We start from the raw sequence: 11,395 nt of genomic DNA on the forward strand, positions 1-11,395 counted from the left end.
CCCTGTGGCCCCAAGTAGGTCAACATAAGCTTATTTAGTAGGGAGCTGGGTATCAGTGAGTGGGATTCCAGCAAACAGTGACGAATTTAGCTGGCTGTGTGTGGGATCTGGCTGAAGATTTGGTTTCAAGTAGGCTGAAGTCTTGCTCAGTGTAGGTGAGACATAGATCCTCTGCCCTGTGTCTGTCAGGTCAAGAAACATGGCAGCTGATAGTTTTGTGGAAAATTCTTACCTGGCAACTGATGGAAACCTCGAAAGCCATCCAAATAATTTGCAGCTGCATTATTACCCTTTAGATAAGCTCTTGACACCCATTTAGTGTCTCAAGTGTGGTGAAAGGCTGAGGCTGCAATAGTCAGGTTGAGGCTGGAAATCGAGGCTGGTAGGAGCAGCCTTGGGTTGTTTGTTTCCTGGCAAATCTCACCACGGAGGGAGGGAGCTGGACAACCTCAGGTCACGGTTGGACTATTGGAATACTGTGCTGTTCCACAGTTGTGCTTCATGTTGCTGTTTATAAAACCTGCAGTCTTTGTTATTAAAGTCCTGGAGTTGTCTGTGATTGGTTTTGTTGATGTTAATAAAGAAACTTAAACAGGGGCTGCTTTAAGCGTTTGGTCAGTTGCACTCTGTACAAGCACTCCGGATTTTCAGAAGGTCACCTGAGATCACTGGGCTTATCCTTCAGAGAGAGAAGCCAGACAATACACAGGAGTCTGCCTTGACTCTGATGTCAGCTTGTGGTGTTTGGGCAGAGACGGAGTCAAAGACTCCCTAAAATGGAAACGGTGCCTTGGTGCCAGCATGGTGTGGTACAGGCAGAAGCTGTGCCTGTGATGCTTGTGTTAAGCATCCCTAACAAAAGTCAAGATGTCAAGTTTGAGCAGCACTTTGCAGGGTGGTTTGGCCCGGGGGTCTGGCCAGCTGCACATTGGCATAGCAGCCATTAGCAGTGGAAATAAGTCTCATGGGGTTTAAACTTCACAAACAGAGGAGGGAAGAAGATGCAAATGGAATTTTACGTGAAACTTAAATGACTTGGAGGTCAGCTATAGAAGAATCCTTGTAAGACTTCGTGTTCCTTGTCCTTGACTGTGAAAACAGGTTCAGTATTTGGCATGGATGCAATGGGAAGCACATGCTCCACTTACTGAAACTCGCTGCCCTTCTCCCAGTATGCAGTAGGACACATGGCTGGTTAAGTTTTCTCTTTGTGCCTTGATGCGCTTCTGCTGCATTTCTGTCTCACCCCATGCTTCTGCATGCTGCCCTCTGCCTCTCTGGCTGCTTTCTCTGGTCCTGCTGTGGCATAGCCTCTCCTCGCTGTCTCTTGCTGTTCTTCTTTCTGCCTTCTGTTGTCTCACTGTGCTCATTTCTGTCACTAGGACCCCAAGAGCTCCCCTCTGCTTCCTCCGGACCTGTTAAAGAGTCTGGCTGCCTTGGAGGAGGAGGAAGAGCTGATTTTCTCTAATCCTCCCGATCTTTACCCTGCTCTGCTGGGGCCTCTCGCCTCTCTTCCTGGACGAAGCCTCTTTGTATGTATTTGATGTAATACTGCTGCTTCTCACTCTTAACTGGCATCTCTCTCTTCTGTGAAATTATAATAAATATGAAATTCTTTTCTCCCCCCTCCCCCTCCCTCCTGTCCACTTCCTTGTCTCACCCTTTTGCTAACCCTCATGGCAGAACTCAGACCAGCTGCAGGCCCAAGAGCCTTCAGCTCTTGGGCCAAATCCAGGCCTGCGAATTTGTTCAGAAATCAGAGTAACAGTGGGGGTTTTTGTAAACACTGTCCATAGGAGAGATGGTGATGCATCATTTAATGCACTCGCTCTTCTGCAGTTGTATGGGCTTAGTAGTTAGGGCAGGGGGGAGCATAGATTCAGCTGTGGGGAATCGTTAGAACGAGAGTGGCTTATTATAATCTGCATATAAGAATTCAATAAAGGTAGGGGGAAGCAGCAAGAGCAGAAGAGATTGCAAAAGAGCAAGATGGCTTTAGAAGAAAATCGCAAGCGACTGGCTAAGTAATTGGTATCTCCCATAGAAATACAGTTGGTTTTGACAGACTGAGAGCTATTCTTTTTCTGCATTTATGTATTAAAACCTTCCTGGTTCACTAGGTTGGAGGGTCTTAGAGCTGCTCAATTTGTAAGTCATCTCTGAACATGCCGCATGCCTTTCTAGTATGGCTCCAGGCATGTTCATTAAATACGACTATTTCAGATTAGTAGCAGTAATGAAGAAGGGTTACTTCTCACTCTACTGAAAATCTCTGATTAAATCTATTTCTCAATTATTTCACATGCCATCCCAAGGAGCCAGTAGCAAAACAGACACCCATTTCTGTCTCATTAGATAACTGTGCTCAGAAACGAATAGCTGCTGCTTTAGCAGCTTCCTTTGAAGCTCCTATTGTTGCTCTCTGCTGATAAATGGAAGGAATTTCTGTGCAATCTGCGTGGATATGCAGAATGTGAATTTTGTCTGTCTTTTAAAATGTGCTTTCAAAGTAATAAGTTGTCACTTTGAAAATCTAACCAGTTAGGAGCTGCTTGCCAGAAAAATGAGGCTGTTTGTCTTAGGTTTACAGGATAAAAGCGAAGATATTCCAGATACTGAGACCATGAAAAAGAGAGGGGGACACTAGTTCAGGTTTTTGTGCTTTGAACAATAAATTTAAAGCCATCTGACATGCTGAGCTGGTGTGAATCAAGAAGGCTTTTGTTTGGAACAAGACTACACCTTTCATTTTGGATCACACACAGTTTTACAGCTTCACTAATTTTGTGGTTTGGTGATCCCAGTCCTAAGTTTGGTGGTTTGTTGTCCTCAAGCCAAGCTTTATAGTTTTCCTTTTGTTTCTGTATCAATGATAACTGATCCTATTTCTTCCCTAAATAAGCTCGTTTCAGAGACACTATTTTTCACTGTTCAATCATAGTAAGAACTGAAGAGAAAGCTGAGAAATACTATACTGGAAGTAACAGCTGTATATGAGCGGCGGCGCAGATAACAGACAAGGTCCTGGTCCGTAATATCTTAACATGGAACCCCAGAGAGTTTTGGAACTGCTGTTGTAAACACCGGGGTCGTTTTTTTTCTTTTTCTTCCTCTCCACAGACATTTATAATGGAAACGAGGGCACTAAATGAAACTTGGGCTGTTTAACCCAATTTAAAAAAATCACAGCACTCGCTATCTAAGAATGTCTGTACAGCAGGGATACTCTCAAAACTGAAAAACATTCTGCCAGTAGCAACACACAAAAGTCTAATCCTGTTTGAAGGAGTCCGCTGATCTCTGGGGAGGATCCAGTCTCATCTGTACGGGATTTTGTGCAACCATAGAGGGGTTTTGGCAAGAATCTCCTCTCTAGATGTACCGGAGTATTACACTTAAATCTGGAAAGCTGTTCTGGCAGCAGGGTTTGCCTGAGACTCTCAGCAGTCATGATTGATGATTTTTAGATATTAATTACAGCTAGTAGGGAAGCTACTGATTTTCTGCATTTGTCCTCCTGTCCTCCAGGGTCCTGGAATTAAAATACAAGGAATGTTTTAAATGTGACCCAAGCCACCTTGGCAGTTCTGGTAGTGCACTCTCCTCCTGCTCACTGCACTGAACACTAACAGCTCTTTTTCCCTTTTTGGTTTCTGAAGAAGTCCCTGCTAGAAAAACCATCAGAATTGATGTCCCAGTCATCGTCTTTCCTGTCCCTTAGTGGCTTTTCTCTTAATCAGGTAAGTGAGGAACAGAGTCTGCAGCCCTTTGCTCTTTGAGCTTGTGGTTAAACTAGGAAATGTGGCAGAAATCTGGGGAAATGTTTTAGTTCAATGGAAAACCTGAAAGCAACCTGTACGGGTGCCTAATTTCAGTCCGTATCAGCGAGATTATCTTTGCCTTTATCAGCTGCCTTCCCAAATTCACCCTGGCTATCGTCCCGCAGACGTGCTCTTGAATCTGGCTGAGTTCACGGGCCCTTTGCTCCTGTTCTTGTTTCCACCCTACAGTCTCAGTGTTTGAAATAAATCCAATACTAAACTTTTTTGCAGGAAAGATATCCCAATAACAGCATGTTCAATGAGGTGTATGGGAAAAACATGAATACCAGCACAAAACCCGAAGTCACCCCTTCAGTTGCCCATCAGGAGACTTCACTATATTCTCTCTTTGAAGGGACTCCATGGTCTCCATCCCTTCCAGCCAGCTCAGGTAATCCTGGTATGGTCAGTCTTGTGTCTAGTGATTCAAGTGGATTTGAGTTAATCTACTGCAAGTTAAATGCAACTGGAATTTTAAAAAAAACACAACTGCTTGACAAATTTTCATTTGTTTTTCTTTATATATCCTCTGAAACATGAGGGGATTCTGTAAATAATAGTGTGAGAACTGGGATTTTAATTAAAGTAGTTGGGCAGGATAAAAGATATTGTGAGATCTCTTTAACTTAGATTCCTGAAAAGCATTTGGGAGTAGGGCTTTACCTCAAACCTTTCAGTGTTGCTTCTCTGCAAAAAGCAGGAAGAACTGGGTTTTGTAATGTATATATTTGAAAGAGAAAGGAAACGTGTGACTGAAGAGTGTGGAGGAAAATAGGACTTTTTTTTTTTTTTTTACCGTTGATCTTTAGTGATGACCTTAAAGGCATAAAACATGACTATTACATCATTATTTTATTGTCACTAAAAACCCAGAAGAGGGTGGGAAACGTGTGACTGAAGAGTGTGGAGGAAAATAGGACTTTTTTTTTTTTTTTTTACCGTTGATCTTTAGTGATGACCTTAAAGGCATAAAACATGACTATTACATCATTATTTTATTGTCACTAAAAACCCAGAAGAGGGTGAGGTGGAGGAGTTAGTCATATCTAAGAAATGAGTGGATTTTAAATACCACCTGCAACTGGATGAGACTTTTGCAACCAAGCAGGAACAACAGTTGTAGGTGAAATGGAAGGAGCTGCGAAGTGCTTTTATTCTAGAAGGATTTATGGCTCATGATGTTTCAACCTTTCTCTCCCTTCATCTCTTCATTCAAAACCACATAGCCTCCTGGTATACGGTGTTGTCTTCAAGCAGTGTTCTTTCCTGCCTGCAGATTGGCTTTTCCATGCCCTCTCTCCTCTTTTGCTTAATTGTTGGGTTCTGGTCTGAATTGCCTTAATGAGTCTTAAGTGAGTTTCAAACACTCACAGACTTGGGAGTTGTAAACTTGCTAACTCCTCAAGGTCTAATGTCATGTTTTGGATATTTTTAATTGGTTTGTCAAGCTTGGAGACAGATGTTTTCTTTTAGTTTGAGCAAAGTTCTTCAAGAAACATGGGGAAAACTCGCTTTGGCTAGCCAGCCCTCTTAAGGGTTCCTGGGTTTTGATGTTTCTGGTAAGCACATGTATGTGTTGAACACACACAAAAAAGTTGTCTACGCACAAAAACGTTCACTCAGAACTTTGGAATTTGCATTATGCTGGTATCACAGAGGGAATAAAAACTGACCTTCATCAGCATTGGAGATAAATGGGCAGCATTTGCAGCAGCACTAAGAATTTGAAAACTGGGTGGGTCCTGCTCTTTCTGTTGACCTTTTTCCTCTTGCCTTGTAATCACTAGACCATTCAACACCAGCCAGCCAGTCTCCTCACTCTTCCAACCCCAGCAGCTTGCCAAGCTCCCCTCCAACCCATAACCACAATTCCGTTCCCTTCTCCAACTTCGGACCTATTGGGACTTCAGACAACAGGGACAGGAGAGTTGCAGACCGCTGGAAGACAGATAAGCCAGGCACGTGCTGGGTTCTGGGCTTGTGTGAAGCCAGCTGATGGCATTGGCTTTGTGGTGGTTTTGCTACGTTTCTCTGAACTTGTCTTTCTCTCTGTTTTAGCAATGGGAGGGTTTGGTCTGGATTACCTCCCAGCAACATCGTCATCTTCGGAGAGCAGCTGGCACCAGTCCAGCACTCCCAGTGGCACCTGGGCAGCCCAAGGTCCTCCTGCTGTTGAGGACTCGTCAGCTGTGCTTATGGAGAGCCTGAAGGTATGTTTGGCTGAAACCGTGCTCAGAAATGGGTGCTTGTCTGTGGGGCCAGAAAGTCCGGTGATGGGCATTAGCCTATTGCAAGCATCAGAGTTCAGTAGCAGAAGCTGAAGGGTTTTCCTGCAGGTTCACTTATGCAGGTGATGTTGAAGGTGTGACCAGTGCTGGAAGATGTCAGAGTCTTCCAGTTCTTGCTGTTCTAGAATATTTTACAGAACAAGACCAGGCTGGCAGAACTGGAGTAAATTATAACGTTGGCCTTGACGAGTCTAAACTTAATTGTTAATATGGGATGTTTTTTTATGGTAATGGGGATTTGGAGGAGAAGCTTCTTCCAGGCTGCCTCTCTTTAGAAGGCATTCTTTGAAGTCTGGGTAACTTTCATGATAAGCCAAGTATGAGTGATAAAGAGAATAGAAAACTGTCTCTGCTTTCTCATCTGTGAGAGGGGGGCTGTCTCACGCAAGGAGGTGCTAGTGTTGGCTGTTTGTTTTTAGTCCATCTGGTCCAGTTCAATGATGCACCCTGGACCCTCAGCCCTGGAGCAGCTGTTAATGCAGCAGAAGCAGAAGCAACAACGCGGACAAGGCACCATGAATCCACCACATTGAGACAGAGGTGGCAACCCTTGCAGATGATGGCTCCATAAACCATGGCATGTTGGGTTTGCAGGACTGGCCCACACGGTCCTGTGCAGGTGGCAGCCCTCTCTTCTGTTCCTTGCTGTCAGGAGGGCATAAGTGCTCCACCGACCTGCTGAGTGTGCACAAAAACATCTGCAGTGCAAGAAAACAACATCAGGAACTCTCCCATCCCTGGGCCCTCTGGAGGGAGAGGGGAACTGCCGTTTGTCTCACTCAGTGACCTGATATCACCGCCTCTCACCTTCTCCATTGTGCATGTCCCCACATGGGAAGTAAAAGCTGAGAATGAGGGGCAGATGGGAGAAGCCAATGAGAACTTCTCAATCCTTTTCCTCTCTTTGGGGGAGATAAAATAGGAATCCATTAATGATTGCTTTGCTGACTGAGAATGTAGTTGAAATTACTCCTAAACATCTTTATTACTATCTCAGTTGTAGGATCACACTGAATTCTTCCGTACACAGACGTGCTTCATAGTCAGCGTGTAGCAATGAAAGCCCCAGTTGCTGCTCTAGTCAGAGGTGGTTGGGGGCAAGTTGAGGCTCTGTCTCCTGGGCTAGCAAAGGGTTTCATGAAGGAGAGTCTGGCACTTGACACCGCTTCACCGTTCACCCAGAGGCTTTGGCTGGCCCATGGGTGGGTTAGAGACTCCAGCGTGAAATGCCTTCCTCTCAGTAGGTGTTTGAGCTGTCATGGGTGACGTGGGGCATTGTGGCACTTGGCTGGACAAGCAAGTTAACTGTTTTGGGGGTTTTAAATTAATGTTTGATTCCTGTACATTTTACTGTAGCATAGTGGCTCGCCCTACGACGGGCAGGCTAGTCTGTGCTTTCACAGCCCGACTCATTTTAATAGGTAGGTAGAAAGCTTTCAGTGATTTTTCTTTTTTTTTTCTTTCTCCATCTCCCCATTTTTGCTGGACACTAGTATTTTCATCATCAACATGCAACAACTCACAGAAAATAATCAGGGGTCCAGCAGGGCTGGGTAAAGCCAACAGTCAGCCTGGACAGACCAGAGCAGAGGGTACACTCGCCCACGGGCACGCATCAAGCTCTGAGAAACCCGTCCCCCTTCCCCACCCCCAGCTGCAGCCCCAAACTTTCTGTTCCAGAAAGAAATTCAAGGCACCCGTGGACACGTGTCGTGTAATGTGCACACAGAAGAAAGCGTAGTGCTGTCCATAGCTGAAAAGGTGCAGAAGGGAAAAAGACAATGTTTTATTTGCTATTTATTAGGGGGAAGGAAGACTGGAAGCTTCGTTATGGAAAAGGACAGCATTTTTTGTTAAGTTTCCCAGGGAAGTTACGGAAACAATCTCAATGTCCATTTACTGTGTTTAGCAGTAGAGGTTTGTGTGATGATTCAGGATCGCTGAGCTGGAAGTCAGCTGCAGAGCAAAGCACATACAGGAGCTGAAGTGACACTGGAGTCTGGACAGCCCCAAATAATACAAAAAGGGAAGACGGAGGAGACACGAGACCCCTCTGGGGGTGTGAGCAGCTCCCTCACCTTAGCAACATCACTTTTGTTGCATCTCAAAGCTGTGTTTTCTTTAAAAAGTCCAACAAATGATGTTCCCACCCGGCAGTAGCACGACTCAAACCCCTCTGTGCTTCCCCCCGGCGCTCCTGGTTTATGTCTTGAGCTGTGCACCCAGGCAGCTGTGACATTCCAGTGTCTGAACCGTCACGGACTCTTGCCCCCTAGATGAGCTAACCAGGTTTGCCATCACACCCCTGGCAGTGCCAGGGTCCTGGCTGCACCGTTCCACTTGTGCATGAGCATCTGGCCTCAGGAGCACGTCTGGTTCTCATCTGGGACTCCCTTCCTGCCCTCCAACACCTGGGTGAGCGAGGGAAGGGGCCCCGACAAACTGGTTTGTGTCGTAAGCTTTTTTGTGGTTTTTTTTTTTTGTCTGTCTGTGCAAGAACTGCAGCTGCTGAAATCAGCTTTGCCTTTAATTAAACCATGTTCTCTCCATCCAGGACTGTGTGTAGCATTTATTTCTTGTATAACCTGGCTGCAGGCTTTCTAAAACATGTTATATTTCTGGAGAAGTCAGAAGAAGGTTTGAAGTTGGTTGATTTTTTTTTTTTTCTTCCTGTTGAATAAATTGCAGAGATTCTGGCTTGGGTTCAGTGCAGATAGTTTGACTGTGGGTTTGTGTGCCTGTGTGCAATGCATTTGACGTACTGAACCAAAAATCTGGGATGGGAGTAGCTTGCAAAGCTCTTCTTCAGTTGCAGACTGAACCCAGCAGAGCACTGGCAGTGGAGCTGGAGGACACAGACTCTTCTGCTGTTGACCTGCCAACAGATCAGGGCGCTGGCTGTTTGCAGCCAGTTTTTAAACAAAGAAAACTACAGAGATGTTCTGGTTTTGAAATGACAAGTGCAGCTCTTCAGGATAAGCTCCTTTAAAAATAAATAGGATATTTAGGTTATTGAGACAATGGGGGGTTTAAAGTCACCATGGTTTTGAAGTGAATTGTCAGCCGGAGTGGGGTGAGGTTGCAGTGATGTTTCAGGGAAGCAAATGCCGGTCAGCCTTTCCTGGTCCAGCTTCCTGAAGGCCAGTTCCTCCTCCGGATCTTTTGGCAGGGATGTAAATGTAAATCCACCCTCTCTTGGGTTTTCCCAGCTGCTGGCGTGTCTGCATGAAAGCTTTGGTGAGGATAGGGCAGGTGGCAATCACAAGTTTTAGGACTGATTGTTCTAACAGGAAGATAATTAGAGTTTTTAATACAAGTAGCAATAATATTTAAAGTTCATTTTCAGATGCAGTAGCTAATACGGAAACTTCTTAATTGCAACAGTTGAATTTCTTTATTTCTTTCCACGTTCATGACTTTAAGCTCTTCTGAAATCACATCTCTGGGCTTTTAGTGTTAGACTTCTGAACGAAGGCGGATGGGAAGATGCCTGTATTCCCATGGCACTGGCCTTCTAACCAGTCTTCATTCACTGGAAGGTAAAATCGACACTGGTTTTTGTCACCTTAGGGATACATGAGCATACATGAGCATAATAACCTCCACATGCTACAGACAGGCCTGAGATCACCATTGTAAGATTTTCTGCTGATAAACCTTTTTAGCTGAGCTAAAGCCTGGTAGAGGAGCAAGGTGGCAGAAGGAGCTGAGAGGAGTGAGGTGGAGAGCAAGGCTGTAAGGTAAGAAAGAATGCACTGCCAAAGTAAATCAAAATAGACACCAAGGGGCTTAGAAACTGCCTGGAACAGAAAACAAAGTGAGTGTGGAGAGTAAGGCCATGATGTGTCCTCTTCAAGGTGCCAACTAAAGTGTATTTTCACCTGCTATTCCATGTTCATACCAAACCCTCCTCCCTATAAAAAAAAAAAGCCAACCCAAACAAACCCCAAAGCCTCTGCTACCCTGGGTTGAGTAAAGCCTAGGAGCTCTCAAAACTCTTGCTGTGAGAAACAAAATGAGGTGAGAACCAACTTTTTAATGGGAAATATTAGCTCAGCAGTAGAGAGTAGGATTTTGGGGTGGGGGAAGTCGTCAGTGTTGTAGGGTGCAAACTCTCACTGGTGCGGTAGTGGAGAGGGACCGTGATCGGTTGTATACTGCTGCCAGAGTCTGCCAGCCAGCACAGATGAATGATAGAGATCCACAGAGCAAAGTCCTTTCTTTTTTTTTTCCCTTTAGAACTATTTCTGATCTCTTGATTTCACTCAGAGGCTCTACTGAGGAGCACTGGGCCTGTACGTAACCCTCCACCCACTATGGGCTCGCTGGCAGCTCTTGCTGAAGCACAGTGACTTTGTCCTCCCTCCTGTGCATTCTGCGCAGGCTTGGAAGGATCCAGCTCAGAAACGTGTACTAGACCTTGCTGGGATTTAGCCTGTATTTAAGCCTCAATTCTCATAGAAACTTAAAGACTAATATCGAAGAGAATTGCGGCCGATGGAAGATCATATTCTTCCAAAGGAAACCATCCCGAAGAAGGTGCCAGGTGAGAGGAACGGCAGTACGAGCATTCTCCCAGTGAGGGGGCAGCAGCCAAAATGAGGCACCTCCTTTAAAATACAAACTGCGATCAGGAAGCTTAAACACAACTCAAGTGAAACCCTCCCACCTTGAAAGTGTTTGGGGTAGGCAGTAGCAGAACTGGGTTTGATGAAAACATGTTGGAAGAAGTGTTGGTAACATGGAGCCTGGGGTGGGAAGCCCACGGCAGAGCTGGAGGGGCTCTGCCGCTGCTGCAACACAAGGCAGTGGTGGAGGAAGGCACTTGTGGAAAGCAATCTCCCAGACTTTAGGTCCTGCTTGTCCTGTGGCTCCAGAGCGCTGGCTGGTGATCAGAAACCCCTGTCCTTCATCTGGAGCGTGTACAGAAGAGGCTAGAAACCACCTCAGGAGGCCGGGTTATGGGTCTTTTTGTCTGCCATGGAGTTAGAGCAAACTTGCCCCATGAATCTGGAAGCTCGGTGACTGCAGCTCTTAGCGATGCAAAGGAAATCAGCTCTCATAAGTGTCCTTGGGGTGTCCTTTCCTCAGCCTTCCACCTGGCATCTCATGCCATCTCTGGAAGGCTTGTTCCTAACTGCTCGTGTCTTTCTCAGTGCCTGCAGCAGAAGTCTGAGCAGCCTCTTTTCTATCTAAAGGTAGCAAACTCAGAGGAGGGGAAGGCTGCTTGAGCCAGGCCATTGCTCTGCAAGTCCCTAGCATGAAACAGTTTGGAGGACAGGGAAA

At 45.6% G+C, this 11,395-nt stretch overlaps 2 protein-coding genes across 5 annotated transcripts in view; one reads left to right on the forward strand and one right to left on the reverse strand.

Moving 5' to 3' along the window:
- The window catches only part of SMG7 (SMG7 nonsense mediated mRNA decay factor), a 29,120-nt gene extending 22,245 nt beyond the window's left edge, over positions 1–6,875 (forward strand). For 2 of the 4 annotated variants that reach the window (XM_010136166.1, XM_010136163.1), the window contains exons 17-22: positions 1,383–1,532; positions 3,660–3,740; positions 4,053–4,212; positions 5,609–5,779; positions 5,880–6,031; positions 6,529–6,875. In XM_010136166.1, coding sequence (XP_010134468.1) covers positions 1,383–1,532; positions 3,660–3,740; positions 4,053–4,212; positions 5,609–5,779; positions 5,880–6,031; positions 6,529–6,642 — 828 coding nt within the window. In that variant the 3' untranslated portion in view covers positions 6,643–6,875. The remainder of the gene's footprint in view (positions 1–1,382; positions 1,533–3,659; positions 3,741–4,052; positions 4,213–5,608; positions 5,780–5,879; positions 6,032–6,528) is intronic. The other 2 variants (XM_010136164.1, XM_010136165.1) reach the window with 1 other exon arrangement.
- Positions 6,876–9,543: 2,668 nt separating this feature from the next.
- Positions 9,544–11,395, reverse strand: part of NCF2 (neutrophil cytosolic factor 2) — a 10,504-nt gene continuing 8,652 nt past the window's right edge. Inside the window, exon 15 of the mRNA XM_010136167.1 lies at positions 9,544–9,641. Within this exon, the coding sequence (XP_010134469.1) occupies positions 9,544–9,641 (98 nt within the window). The remainder of the gene's footprint in view (positions 9,642–11,395) is intronic.

The sequence above is a fragment of the Buceros rhinoceros genome, unplaced genomic scaffold (assembly GCF_000710305.1).
Source record: "Buceros rhinoceros silvestris isolate BGI_N320 unplaced genomic scaffold, ASM71030v1 scaffold35655, whole genome shotgun sequence".
In the NCBI taxonomy this organism is placed as follows: Eukaryota; Metazoa; Chordata; class Aves; order Bucerotiformes; family Bucerotidae; genus Buceros; species Buceros rhinoceros.